Source organism: Papaver somniferum, chromosome 3 (assembly GCF_003573695.1).
Source record: "Papaver somniferum cultivar HN1 chromosome 3, ASM357369v1, whole genome shotgun sequence".
Classification (NCBI taxonomy): Eukaryota; Viridiplantae; Streptophyta; class Magnoliopsida; order Ranunculales; family Papaveraceae; genus Papaver; species Papaver somniferum.
The window spans coordinates 213,786,377-213,801,713 of record NC_039360.1 but is presented as its reverse complement, the minus strand read 5'-3'; the positions used below and the strand labels follow the sequence as shown (position 1 = coordinate 213,801,713).

The 15,337-nt window shown below is 37.1% G+C and overlaps 1 protein-coding gene, 1 long non-coding RNA gene and 1 pseudogene across 2 annotated transcripts; all 3 read right to left on the bottom strand.

Annotated features, from left to right (window-relative positions):
* Positions 1-233: 233 nt before the first annotated feature.
* Positions 234-4,559, bottom strand: LOC113358607 (annotated as a pseudogene).
* Positions 4,560-4,666: 107 nt separating this feature from the next.
* Positions 4,667-6,312, bottom strand: LOC113358608 (putative pentatricopeptide repeat-containing protein At1g12700, mitochondrial). The gene has a single exon (XM_026602212.1). It carries the CDS (start codon positions 6,159-6,161, stop codon positions 4,686-4,688), a length of 1,476 nt encoding a protein of 491 aa, XP_026457997.1. The 5' UTR covers positions 6,162-6,312; the 3' UTR covers positions 4,667-4,685.
* A 2,228-nt stretch (positions 6,313-8,540) lies between these two features.
* Positions 8,541-9,444, bottom strand: LOC113358610. Its single transcript, XR_003364691.1, has 2 exons — positions 9,203-9,444; positions 8,541-9,019 (listed from the first exon to the last, which is right to left on the bottom strand). It is a non-coding gene; the product is annotated as an uncharacterized LOC113358610 (long non-coding RNA).
* Between the last annotated feature and the right edge of the window lie 5,893 nt (positions 9,445-15,337).

Genomic DNA, 15,337 nt, shown 5'->3' with positions numbered 1-15,337 from the left:
AAAGCCAAGAGATGATATCAATCCGTGACAAACTCAGTTGACAAATGACAAAGGGACACCTATCCTGACCGTGACAACAGACAACAGAAAATTGAAAGGAAATGAGATTTAAACTTTAAACTGTCATTGCACTATTAGTTAACGCTGGGATGGGTTATAGTCACTGCATACGAAAACAATAGTATCAATTAGGACCTATGGCTAAATCTAAGGTTGCTCTTTTGCCACAGCAATCTCAATTCTCATCTCAAAATCTACAAGTGTACACCTTGCTTTTTCCATGTAATGTCCACGGCAGATGGGTGTTCTCTATCTGGCGAGCTGGGTTCTGCCGAGGACAAACCTTGATCTAATTGAGACATAACATCTGGAGATCGACAAATAATAGCAGGAAAAATTGTTTGTTGCTGATCACTGTATGTACTGTTGTTATTCCCTGTCGCATCACTTAAGTCCACGGATAATGCTGGCATAATTGGTTTGATATTCTTCTGTTTCTTCTTATCAAATTCCTTGCACAATGATGCAAGCTTTTGCCTAACCGGTAATTGTGAAGCTAAAATGTTTTTATTTTCACGGAGAAAAATGATTACGAATATCAAGAAAGCCGAAATTGAAGTGAAACCTGCAATAAAAAAAAAGCCTAGAAAACTATCAAGCGACAAGCTGTCAGCGACAAGCTGTCCGAATTAAGATTTGTACCCCGTCTCTGTTCGAGACAGTCAACCTGATTCCCAAACCATCTCTTCTCAATTGCTATCATTTTGTCTCCATCTGTCACACTTAAGATTGCTCTTGAAATGTCTGGTACCAGAGGAGACCCCTTTGGAAATGCCTGCAGCAAGACAAAACAAAATAGCGCGTTAGTAACACAGAAGATTGCTTGAAAAGAGAAAACCAGAGAACAGTAGTTAGCTAGTGGAGTTGGCCAGAGAGAGACTACTCACAAAACCAAAGCCGGCAGTCTTGTAGGTCGGCCCGATGATGGTGTATTTACTGGTGCAGTACTTGGCCATGAAGAGCTTTATGTAAGGGATTTCGTCGACAATGGCAGCAACACCACCATTTCGACCACCTTTATCTAAGGCATCCCTATACTCTTCGGCATTGTTATATGCCTTAAGCCTCTGAGGGTCAAAATTTAAGCTCTCCATAAGGCCAGCAACAAAAGAACCACTTTGATATCCTACGTAGTCTCCATTCTTGATGAGATCTTTAATGTCTGTTACAGTTGGTTGAAGCTGTTGTACTGTCAACAGAGAAGTTAAACTAGCCGTGTAGCTTGATGTAATAATGAGCATAACAAATAGCCATATAATCATCACAAATCTTGATAAGTTGCTCATTACTTTCTCCTCTGCAGCAGAAAAAAAGAAAGAAAAACATCGACACAACAAATGATTAGTTCATTGCAAGTGTGCCAAAATATTCATTTGCTGCAATAGAAGCAAGAGGACCAAGGGAATTACTCTGAGCGAATACGAGCGTGGCGAAAGAGAAATAAAATATGGTGCCAATTTGTTCTGAAGGTTGCCCTCTGAAGTCATTATTTATTCGATGTTCAAGAACCCATATTACCAAACCAGTTAAGATGAAAAATGCTCCAATTGTTAGCCAAAGATCCCTTGTCAAAGGCTTCAAAAATATCCAGGCGTTCTTCTTTGCGTCATCCTTGATTGGTACTACCATCGCCACCCCAGACTCCGAAAATGGCAACGGGAAGTCTACATACAACGACCTGTTTGCAACAATTGTTGTATCTCCTACAACAGCATCTTTAATCTGCTTTTACCACATACATATACTGTTATATCCAACAGCCATGCATATGGAGTTTAACTATCTGACGATATTCGACTGAGAGATGCATAGAGAGTTTAGCAGATTAATTACCTGGAGATACACTTCATAGACCATGTCATTGTAATCTGATGATGAATTCTCACGGGACTTCTAATACGGAACAAACTCATAAGGAACTGAGTATGGCAATGAATCCATCACTTCCTTGAGCACATCAATTACAAAACCAGTAACTTTTGGCTCGGAGTTGGCATTTCTCTCTACCTTTAAAAATTCAGTAAAACCTTGTTTCACTGGGACCCCGATCCTTAACTTCTTCTCACTTGTAGGAATCTCCCAACCTTTTGGCATTTCAGTGGATTCACCAGGCCAAATAATGGCTCGAAGATTGTCGATGGAATTTGAGTTCTTTTTCTTATCTGTCGACTCTAAAGTTTGAGAAATCCCATTAGTTGGTGTCCAAAATCCAATGACTCTTGCTTCACTGCCAATAACATTTACAATTTGAAAAGCCGGCGATTGTAGTTGCCCGTCTATAAGCTTGAATTCTCCACTCAATCCTGTAAAACTAGTCCCCAGAATTGCATTGCGGAACTCTGGACCCAATTGAGAAACTCCAATCTTCTCCAGGTCAGTCGATTTCTCTCCTGTCTTTAGCATTTGAAATCCACTGCTTCTATTATATGGATACACTTCCTCAGCTGCCATTGCTAGTGCGCGGATGCTATCATATGCCCATAGCCAAAACTACTTAGCTGGTCACTTCCATTGGCATCTTGATGATCCAAAAGAAATTTCCGTCTCCATCTAGTTGTAAAATTATCAAGTTCTTTGGATCGTGGAACATAAGGCTTTACACCTAATACTCCTTGCATCGACTCAATTACTGAGGAATTCATTGAAGTTAATAATTCTGTCAGACCATCTGTTATAATCCAGGCATACCCTTTTTTCATCATTCCAACTTCCTTGATCTTCATGAAGAGGCGAGAGCCAAGTGTGCACGAAACATGCACCACAAAAACTCTAGACTGCATGCTCATCAGCTTGTATAATTCTCCACTGATTTGCTCATCAGTAGCTACAGAAGAAATAACGCTCCGGTAGGGGACCCTGGCATTAGCTTCTTGAAAGCATCTACTATATACGGCAATGAATCCTTTCCGTAGTCGGAATTCTCATACATAATTACTACTTCTCTCCATCCACAAGCCTTTATTATGTCCCCAATTGCTTTAACTTGACATGAATCGTTGAGAGCAGTTCGGACGAAATAAGGAGTCTTAATGAAGGACAGTTCAGGACTAGTTGCTGAAAAGGATACTACAGGGACTTAAGATTTGGTTCCGAAGTTTGCTACAAACTCAGCTTGGAAAGATTTTTGCAGTCCTAGTAAGGCTTTCACTTGAAAATTTTGGAGCAAATCTATAGCTGTAGACATGCAAATGATATATTGGTTCAGTAGTAAGTACTTTAGCTAGCAGAATAAAATTGAGACAGAAACAGTTGTTTACCTGAAGAAGCTGCCTCGATGTTTTAGAATCTCTGGTGTGAAGAACCAACCTTGTTTTGTAAGTAGGTTTTGAAGAATAGAAGTCAGAGATGGCCATTAAGACACAACTTTGGCCCATCCTCCCAACCCACCTATCCATAACGACAGTTGTGACCATCCTCGCTTCGCTACCATTTAGTGCATTCACCAACGTTGATTCTCTTGGCAGACATAACAGAGAGATGAACAAGATGAGAAAGCACTGCAGTAGTATAATAGACAAAGGATAAAGTCTGCTGGTTATTGTTGTGTTTTTCATCTTCCAATAAAATGGGTTTTGCCCAAGTCTCTAAAATCACTCTCTCTATAACTTATGCATTTGAATGGATAGAGAAATGCTGAATATAAAACTTTTTTAGTTTCTAAAACAATTCGATTGTTGACAAGTCAGACGTAATCAACTGAAATACCAGCTTCAAAAATAGCAGTGTGGTTGACCTTTCTATTCAATTTTATGACTTTTTTTTAATCGTTCGAAAGGAATTTTATGAGTTTGAAAGTGTTGATTAATGAGCTTCCTATGATTTGTTTCACTAATCCACACTTACACTGGTGCTCAACCATAGATTATATACTGTTGAATATTCTAACAATAGATTAGAAACTGTTGCGTGGTGCTGCTGCTAAGTACTTGGCAAAGGGTCGTACATAGACCAAGGAAAGTATTTGGCTAGATTAAAATTGTCTTATTATCTTGATTTTTGCCAAGTCCACCACACCTGCAGTGTCCCTACGCGTTACGTGATAGCCAGAGCCTTCTTCAATTCCCTTAGTAACGAACTCTTGAAGTTTTCTCAACTTTGACTTCCAGCTACCAAATAACCTTATCATCATTTAGACGTTTCTTTTGGTCAAAGTAAAAGGGCTGCAAGATACAGCAGAAGTAGTGAACGAGTTAGAGTTTAGAGTTTAAGGTCAATAAATATCCATTCTTCGATAGTAACAGTACTTGTATATCTTTTCACACAGTGGTCTCTTGTATGAGATAAGGAAACAACACAGCCCAGACCATCAAAAATACAAAGACCCTATGATAATTCTCAGGACAGTTTAGTTTAGGACACTAACTCCTCCACAACGGAGAAGATTGAACTATCATGTCTGACTGCTTCACTGACCTACACGAGTACAAGAGGCTGTTACATTCTATCTCAATAGCAGAAACACATACCTCAGTTATATATGACCAACGGGGCAACACCGCTCAGATAAGCACCCATTTTTGTAATCAGACATTCCCGTAAATGTTTGGTTACGATTAGATTCCCCTACATCAGTCACATACAGGTTTAGCCAAAGTAAGTTTTTGAGCTGCTCCACAGAGAAACAATCAAATAAGGGAATTGCTTGGTGAAAAATTTCTTTGCCGCATTATTTGAAGAAACTTCTTGGCTTTCTCTACATCTTTTCTTTCAAGAAAACCCTTAATAATAGTTTCACAGGTTACGGCATTTGGCATGCAACCATTCCTTTCCATTTCAAAAATCAATTTCTCGGCCTCCAGTAAATTACCTTCTCTGCACATGCCACTGATCATTATGGTATATGTTCTAACATTGGGGACTAATCCTTGATTTGGGATCTCATGGAACAATTTCTTTGCATCTTCATATTTTCCCCCCTTGAACAAGCCATCAATAACTAAACCATAAGTGTGAATATCAGCTTTACACCCCTTAAGTTTCATAGACTGGAATAACTCTATCACCTCATCAATATGTCCATTCTTGCAAAGGCCATCCAACATGGCATTATATGTAACTATGTTTGGAGATACACCAGTTGATTCCATCTCGAGTAGCAGGCTTCGTGCAATTGTAACTTTTTTCGCGCGGCATAGTCCATCCAGCAGAGTAGTGTAAGTAACTTGAGTTGGCTTTATTCCCTTTTGCTTCATTTTCTCGAAGAGCTGCAGAGCATCATCCACCTTAAACTTCTTGCAATACCCATTAATCAACACACTGAAACTGTATAAATCATGCTCAAGACCCTTACCAACCATTGAATCAAACAATTTCCGCGCTTCGTCTATCTTACCTGTCGAACACAAACCATCTATCATCGAGTTAAAAGTAATTACATCAGGCTCCTTGCCTAGTTTAATCATTTCCTCAAACAACCGTTTTGCTTCTTCCATCTCCCCTTGTTTATACATAGAATCTATCAGTATATTATAGGTAAATACTGTGGGAGAAACACCGCTTGTAGTCATTTTATCAAACACTTGAAGCGCGAAACGGTTCATTCCTTGCACACAAACCCCTTTAACCAGAGTATTGAATGTTATAATATTAGGATGATATCCCCTCTTAAGAATTTCTCCAAACAAACAGAACCCATAATTGACTCCCCTTAACTGGCAACAAGAATTTATTAGAATGTTAAATGTGAATATATTGGGTTGAATACCAATCCATTTCATCTTGTTGTATAGTGGAAAAACAGAAGAATGACATCTAAGTTTTGAGATTGAAATGAATAGATGGTTGAATGTTTCAATAGATGGCAAGGGATTCAGTGAAACCAATTTGTCAAAGTATCCTAATGCATCATCAAGTTTCTTGATTTGACCAGATACGCACTGATCGAGTACTTGTATTTCAAACTGAGTTTTCTTTTTTCTTTTCTTGATAAATTCAAATTTACTTGATGGTGAAACATAACTTCTTCTTCTGATTCTAGTTGTGATTAGAATCAAAGGAGGAGACTGCTGGACAGTATTAACATTATTGTTGTGCTCAAGGAATGGAGGTTTAGCAAGTGATGAGTGACTAGATGTTATCCTTCTGATGAGGAGGTGATTCATTGGTTTTCTTTAGTGATTGTATAAATGATTCACTCGAAAACCCTAAATCCCAAACATAGCGATTTTGGCTAGAGGTATCAACGAGTCCGAGACTCCGGCGGATATTGTACTTTGTACTCTTTTCACCCAGCGGTCTCTTATGAGTATTGCTCCAGTTTTTCTGAATACTCGCGCTGGTGGTCGGTTATTGAGGGGCGGAAAATAGACTTGGAATGAACTTTTTTTTTTTCCTTTTCTATTAACCTGTGTAGATTATGTCTTGGTCATGTGATGTTCCCATATCTGGAGTAGAGCGTTAAAATCATGTTTAAGTGTTTTAATTAGTAGATAATCCTATTTTTATCGTTTAAGCGGCTGTTAGTAATGAAATGTGGTGATACACCCACATGTAGGGAGGAAAAGAATACTAGGATCTCTATTAATGCTTCCGTTTTGTGGTTAGAGATTATGAATGAAACTAGATTTTGTGCCCGTGCCCAAAACCTGCTTTACCTCATCCCGTCCCGACGCATGCTTAGGAATCTTGATTTGGTTTAGCTCGGATTGGGCTACTTGTCCCTTAGGATTTTTTGTAGCACGGGTATCTTTTTCTTTTAACCATATTTTTGATTTGGTATGATGTGACTTCATCTCGCCCCGTCGTGCATTTTTGATTTGGTGTAGTGGAAATTCACCCCATCCTAACGTGATACAATTTTGATTTGGTATGGCTCGGCTTCGCCTCGTCCTGTCGCTTAGGATTTTTGATTTGGCGTGGCTTTGCTTCTCCCGTATACATTTTGATTTGGTGTTGCACGGTTTCGCCTCGTCCTGTCACGATGCATTTTTGATCTTATGTGGCTCACTTTCGCCTCGCTCGTTTAGGTTTTTTAATTTGGTGTGGCTCGAATTCGTTCCACCCGTCCGTCCCTAATGATTTTTGATTTGGTATGGCATGTAATTTTTAATATTATGTAGATCAAAGTTGATCCGAAGAATACGTATAAATATCGAGTTTATGCAGATATTAATGTTGAGAACATAGAAGTAGTGTAGCACCCGGGTTTCTGGTGCCGATCACCGGTCAACTGAGTCAATTCGGTCAAGGTATATGGTGAGTTAGTCATCGAGTCAGAACAACTGAGTCAGGGGTCAACTATTTAGGCTTGTCAGTTCTGTGGAACTGTCAGTGCATAGCTTTTCCAGAATTGCAAATTTCCTAAGCATACATCTAAAGCTCATTTTGGAGTTTCAATCACCAGTGATATTCTCTTGTAATCTTCACAGATTTCTTTCTATGTAATTTCAGTTCAAAACAATTCACGCAACTTGTACTCTCCATGTATTGATTGCATTCATACATTCTATCATTTCCATTAATGACAGTAACCGCCAAATGGTTTCAGCACTACAATCAGCTACATAACCACCATAGACTCATCTCTGCAACAGTAACCATAAATCCTAATCCATTTCCATACCTCCACTGTCTACCAATTGTGTTGCTACTCACTCCAGCTTCAGCAGCAGCACATCTCAATTCCAATCTGCCATCCACTTCAGCTTCATAACAAACTCAATACCATTGTCTTCTCTACCTTGTAACAGCACAACCATCAACACCACTCAGACCTGCACAACCCCATATACAACCACACTACAACACCAATAACACTTTCTGTGGCTTCTTATCTCATCTCAAGACTGCATCTGCATCTCTACTTGAATTTCATCAAAACCCTTCAAGCTCAACTCGTCTGAACTCAGTATTTCTTGACCTGTGGAACCTAACATTCATCTAAATCAGTTCACCAAACAAACCACTAACCCGTTATTCACAATGCCATTCATAACAACACATGGCATCTACATCTGCACCCATTCCAGTTGCACACTTTAACTACTCCATTTGTTCAATTCTCCTTACAGGCCACCTGAACCCTATTAAACAACTCATTCAATCGGCAACAACAACTTACAATCATCAACCCACCTCTGAACATAGCCACTGACATCCCTTGTTAACTTCCTGAACAGATCCCGGAATAGGCCTCCAGGTAAAGGACCAGCAAGGTCTATCCTCTTGTTTCCATAATGATCCCGATCATTCTCAGGCCTTTGGTCGAGTGCACAAAGCAAGAGTCAACAATAGCTTAAAAGAATCAAAACAACGGACATTCAAAATAGAGAAAAAAAATATTCATTTGACTTCATAAATTAACAAAATTTGATCCGAATTTGGATATTTTATCTTCTTTGTACAATCGTTCTTTCTTTTCATGGTCTATGATGGCAATCTTTGTAAGCGTGCTCAAATACACTCGATAAACCTGTTTCATGGTAAATTATTCATAAATACTCAAAAGGATTCTAACAAGAAAGACTTGAAATGCCTCAGAGTAGTCAAAATATAAGATATGCGAAAGATTAAACACTTAAACAGAATGTGTATATCCCGCTACAGTGCTTCATGTTGCAAATACTATAATCAGAATGAAAAAAACACTTTAGAAATCATGCAAACCATTGTTTTTCCAACATAGTATGGCTTGTATAGATTTCGTCACAACTTAACTAATTAAGGCTTGCATAAAAACTGATACAAAAAGGATGCTGGTATAGTAGTACCTCGCCATCAAAAGTTATGACATCTGCCTGCTCAGTGAGCATTCTCTCTGCCAAAAACAACTCCGCCTCCTACCCATACTATTTCCTCCAACTGATTACAACATTTGACACCACCGGAACCCATTAAACCCCTCAATCGGCAACAACAGCCTTACAGTAGCAGAAAAACTAATCAATTCATTTAGGCATTTTAACAAACACCGCTTGTGTACTCTGTTGGTTCTGATTTTTGAGGCATTACAACTCCTTCCCTGCACAGCAATCAAATTCACATACACTCATAATGAATCCTAATTCATTACAGAGCTCAAATCAATGAATCACTTGAGAAATAACATCATGAAAATCAGAATTCTCTCAACATCAATCCCGTTGTTGAATAAAGAGACAAAATATATCAGCATCAATTAGATTTCATAAAATCATTTGCTAACCTTGAGATCTGCCAACGAAAAGAGATAACGAAAATTTTCGAATGCATCACAGAAGATCAAAAAAAAAAAATTTGATTCAGATGAAAAAACCCCGAAATTGATGTTTCTCCGAGTTAGAAACAGTAAGAATTCTAAGAGACAATCGAGAAGGGGTTTGCATCAGGTATCAGAAAAGAGAATTCAAAAGAGAGCTGGAGGTGGTTGGTGGACACGGAAGAATTTTTAGTGTTCATAGGGTTTAGAGAAGAAGAAGAATGGAGACGAAACGGAGTCTTGGATTTCTTTAGGTTTTGGTTTTCTTAGTTAGGGTTAAATTTTGACGTAGGTATTGTCTACATCGGACAGCATCATTAACGTCCAGTTAAGTATTTGGTGTAAACCAAGTGTAACTATTTATTTAGCCTGAGAACGAAATGTATGTGTCGTCCACCCACCTTTATGCTGAAGGTGTTACTAACGGCCTGTTAAGTGCAGGGTGTAAACAAAGTGTTATCCAAGTTTTAATGTTTCCACCAATAAAGTCTCGCCAAGTGTCCTCTCCAGAATTACTAATACCCAAATCTTTTATCTAATTTAATTTGATGGGGTGTCACACTCACCATGCGACGTGGGAGCTCATATGACTTAGCATTTTAAAGGAGGAGAGATAGCAAAAATTCTAGATAATAGGTAATACCCTCTGCGTATTTTTTCTTTTTTGTGAATAAGGTATTTCATTAGAAAGCTAACTTAAGGCGTTAGCAGCCGTGATTACAATATAATTATATCTATATGTTATAGCTAACAAATTAAGGGAAATACATAAAAAGTAAAACGCAGACAATAAAAGGTAAATGATAAAACCACCGAAAGGTGTTGGACACGCATTTGTTGCCTCGCTAAAAACCTTGACCGGGAAAACCCAAATCCAAAGGGATAAAACCCTGATGAAGGAAAAGAGCACAACGCGATGAGTCCTACAGCAGATTCTAAAACTAAAATGACAAAGATAACCAATTTTTTTGTAATTTTTCAAAAATCTAGGAAGCACTCGTTCTCCATCGGTACCCAATGACTAGTCTACTAATACTGGCGGTGTGTATGATTTGAGCATCTTTGCTCGCGATAAAACTATCAAATAGTATTCTTGAGCCCTTCTACCACGAACAAGTCTGATAAAAGTGTCACGACGACCTGTAAAGGAAAGAGATCTCTTCTTAATGATTGAGGATGACGTTATATCCTTTCCCACAATCGAACATTTGCTTGATGGGAATTGCATCTTCGAAGAAATACAACCATAAATAACATAGCCGGTATTGATTTCAGCATCATGTTGTTTTACAGGAGCCTTCATTTTCCTATGCCAAGAAAAATCACAAAACTAGGTTAATTTGCACATGAATCTTACACAAACACAATCTATTTTAAAAGGGAAAAACTAGTAAGCAGGAAAAAAAAAAAAAAACTCAAATTGAAACAACCAAAAATTTAAAGCTACTGGAACTAAAAGATATTATAATTGTACAAGATGAGAGAAAATAAGGAAGCCTAGTTGTTTGTCCAGGCTTAACTATTTCAGGGGGGGCTAACCTCAAACAGAAAAAAGGAAGAATCGAACAAATTATCATAAAGCGAAAATTTAGGGTAAACTTATAATTTAGTGCTTAAAAAATCTAAAGGATTTATGACTTCTAAATAATATCAGAAGCTAGTGAACCTTAATGATGTGCATCTTAATAATACAACAAAGGACAAGATGAAAAGGAAATAAAACAAGGGAGAAGTGTGAAAGAAGAGGGCTCTTGTATAACCAAACCAAACCGCAGTTCTGTCTTGTCGCTTTTCTTGCTCGGAGACTTTAGACCTGAAAATTACCAACTGTCGGTTCCAAAACAAGCTAAAATGCAAAGAAGAGTTGGGGGACTAAAAGGACAATAACTTGTCACCACGGAAAGATTGAAAGGAACTCTAGAATATGAAAACTAAAAACGAAATGAGTGATACCAAGGGTAATTTGGATGGACTTATCTGGGGTATTAGTTAGATCGGCGGAGTTAGGTTGGAAACTGAGGATAAATCTTCATTTTTACCATTATTTCTCAGGTATAACAGACCACAAAATCAACATACAAAAGGATTTAATAAGAGAGTCTAAAAACTAATCAAGATAGCAGAGACATATAAGACACAAAAATACATAATCTACTTATAAAAAAAAACAGATAGGGGAACGACGAAAAGATGGGTCCATAAAAAGTTTAAACCCCATTTCAAAAAAGACTCCAAATGAGAGAGTCAGCAAGAAAAAATATAAAGAGGGAAAATGATTAACCCAGCAAAACTAAAAATAATAACATCAACAGAAAGGGACTCATCCATCAAAACAAACAAGAAAGAAGTAGAAAATATTCCAGATTTTAGAGAACAAGCTATTATGAATATTCACATTTTAAGAGATTCAATTTTAAGACCCCAACTGTCTCGATCAAAACCAAGAAGAGAAATAAGAGAATAAAAAAAGTTTTAAGCAAGATCGGGGGATCAAACTCCAAATAAGAAAGCATCATCCACAAGATAAGAATCAAACAAGACAACTTAAACATGTAAACAATAGATCTACATAGAAGGTAGACCATACAAAGAATACAACCATCTAACACTTAAGAGAGATTCAATTTCATATTCAAGATACAAAAAACTAACGATTAATAAGAGAATTTCATTTTTATTTTCAATTTTTGCAAAACCTTGATTAAGAGATTCAGTTACAAAACCCATTTTAAGAAACCCCGTTTTACTGCTCACAACAAGAGAAGATAGAAAGGGAAAGAAAGATAAGCCACAGTAACAAGAAATAATCTAAAAATCTACATAACCAGAAAGAAAGGAGGAATAAATAATAAGACCACCCACCAAAAACATTAGAAGAGAACATAGATCTAGAAGAACAGAACTAGATATTCGGTAAAAACATAAAATAGAAGAACATGTAGAGCTTCAACTAAGCAGGGACAAACAAGATTTAGATCTAACCAAGACAAGAAGAAGAAAGGATAAAAGCTATAAAAAAAAGATTATACCCTGCGAAATAATTGTTGTTTCCATCAGTTCCTTCAGATCCGTAACACCTAACTCATGATCTAACTTTCACCCCCAAGTGGTCCACAGATTTATTCTCTAATGGTGTGAGCCGCCATTGGAGAAGAATGGTTTACTAGGGTTTTTCTTTTTTCTTTTCAGAAGAGGCGAAGAGGAGAAAGAGGAGAGAGAACACTGAAAAATAAGGATTCTTTTAGTATGTTAAGAACCATACCCTCTGAGTATTGAGCTACTGTTTTGTGGTTGAAGATTATGAATGAAGTAGCAAAGATTCTAGGCATTACTCGCTGAGCATTGAGTTACTTTGTACCTACTTTTATTATCTCCTTCTATAAATCATCATGACCATAACATTTGGTATCATCTAGGACATTGGTTTCTCTCTTAATCATGATAGGAACCATCGAAGATGTAGATGATATCACCCGTGAACTTTTACAACTTCTCAAAACTCACACACACACACACACACACACACACATATATATATATATATATATATATATCCATACATGTGAAGCTGCAAATCATACTGCTGCTACACAAAGACAAGATACTATGCTAGCTACCTTGGTTACAATATCTCAAGAAAATAAAACAAAGTTTGATTGACATTTTATCCAGATCAACTCTAAATCGAAAAAATACTTCTTCTTCTTCTCACACACCACCATCTGGTAGTACTTTCCAACCACACCACATTAATCATACTTTTGGTTCTTCAAATCTGTTTTCTAAAGCACCTAAAATTGATTTTCCAAGATTTACTGGAGAAAACCCTCACAGCTAGGTCAGAAAGTGTGAAAGATACTTTCAAATCCCTCTATCGTCGAAGAAAAGAAAACATAGTTTGCCTTTTACACTTCAATGGTGAAGCATACTCTTGGTTTTTTAAATTTTTTTTAACTGGTAAACCTTCTATCCCTTGGCCTATTTTTGCTGATTTATTTGTAGTCGTCTCGAAGATCTGGCTAATCATAACCATGTGGCTGGTTTCAATAAACTGTCTCAACTTACATTTATTGATGAGTGTTTTTAGTAGTTTGAACAACTTAAAGCGTTGATGTTAAGCAAAAACTCTCATCTCATTGAGGAGTACTTTTTTTTTTAAGTTTTGTTAGTGATTTGAAAGATGTTTTGCGAGTTCAGTCAAGTTCAGATGCGTAAACCCACTACTCTCTCTTTGGCTTTCTTCTTAGCTATATTGCAAGAGGTAGCTCTTATATCTCAACACCAACCTGAAAACCCTCTCAACCTATACTACCTACCACTACTTCTTCATTCAGTAGATTTTCTTCAACAAAACCCACTCTTTTTTCTTCTACTACTGGGGATTCTACATCTAATACTACTACTCAACCCCCCACCACAACACATAAATTATACATTACTGATAACCACATTTTTATTTCTGATTGATTTAAATTCTATGTATTTTTGGTACTCGATTTTGTACTTATTATAGTATTTTATGTCTTTATAGTTGTTTTTTGGAGAAATAAACTCTTGTGGAAAAGGTTGCTCGAAAAGTGATGTTTGCACCCACGCACCACCCCGGGAGAAATTACTAAAGGCAACCAGAAAAGTGTTAAAGGAGACCCGGGAATGTGTTAAAGACACCCAAGAAAGTTATAAAGCCACCCAACAAAATGGATAAGGACACCCCACCGGCTAAGGGCATCCCAGGAATTACCAGGGGGCATCCCCTCTTCTCCACGACTTGAATAGTTTTTGGTGGGAAAATTTGTTGCTCACCTGCGAGGTTTTGTGTTTTGAGTTTGTGAGATTTTCTCGTGAATTTCTCACAGATTTGGTGTAAAAATGAGTTGTAGCGACAGAACATATTTGGCAGTTGTTTTGGTTTCGAAAAAACAAGAAAATTACGTGGATACCTTATGAAAACAAAGTCGGAAAAATACTTAGGATTTTGTTGGTGTTATTTTTGGAAATTGCGTGTGCTACATAGAGTTTACCTTAATCTATATTAAGCAACCGAAATTCCGACGTACAAACATTCTTTTGCATGTTGAGTGTTAATAACACCATGATATGTATTGTTACATCTTTACTCTTGATGTATTACTGTCATGACTCACATTACATACTGCCAAAGATTGATATTATGGCTTATTGAAATGGATCAATCTCTCATTTAAGATTATGCATATATTTGTTTCGCGCATCAAGCTCTCTACGGATCTATTGGTTCTGTGATAGGGCATATCGGCCAAGTGGGAAAATGTTGGATGTGGCCTATATATCCGGATCCATTTACCAAATCCTATTAGACTTGGCCTAAAGAAAGTTACATCTTTATTCTAATCTGGAGTGTTCTATGTGAAGGTCTGAGAACAATCTAATGTCGGTTGTAATTGTATCTTAGTTATTAACAGAGATATAAAGCGTGAAGAGAAGAAGAAAAAAAGGAAACTATTCCCGTGATATTATAAAGAAATAAAAAAAGGATTATATGGAGTTGTTGCAGAAGATTTGATGTTGGTGAAGTATAAAAAGGATGCTTGGGGTCATAGAAAGAATCATGGACAGTTTGGGAAGCTAACATGGGGCTTAGGATCAAGAATTCAGAGTTTGCAGAATTTTTTTGCTACTGCAGATGAAGATGAAGATGAAGAACATTTAACGTCCGAAGACTGTCGTTAATAAACCATGGAATTTTCTCGATCAGAAAGACTGTTGGTTCTGCGACAGTTTATTTTTTATCTTTTTCCATGACGGTGGTAATGTAACACTTACAAAAATTGCAGTTTGTCTGATTTTTATTATTTTCTTTTTTTCTCTTCTTTAACACTTTGAGCCATAACTAAAATATTTTGAGAGTGTTTTCAACATGAGGAGCTAAATCTTAGCACTAGGATGACGGAGGAAGCCAAATTCCATCATTGTGATAATTCTAGTTAATTCTCTATATGACTTTTTTTCATTAATTTAAATTGATTTATGATTTTTTTAATCAGATGTGATTTTGTTTAATGATGTATGCTTAGTCTTAAGTACTTTTGATGCACCATGATTACGATTTACATTTAATCTTTT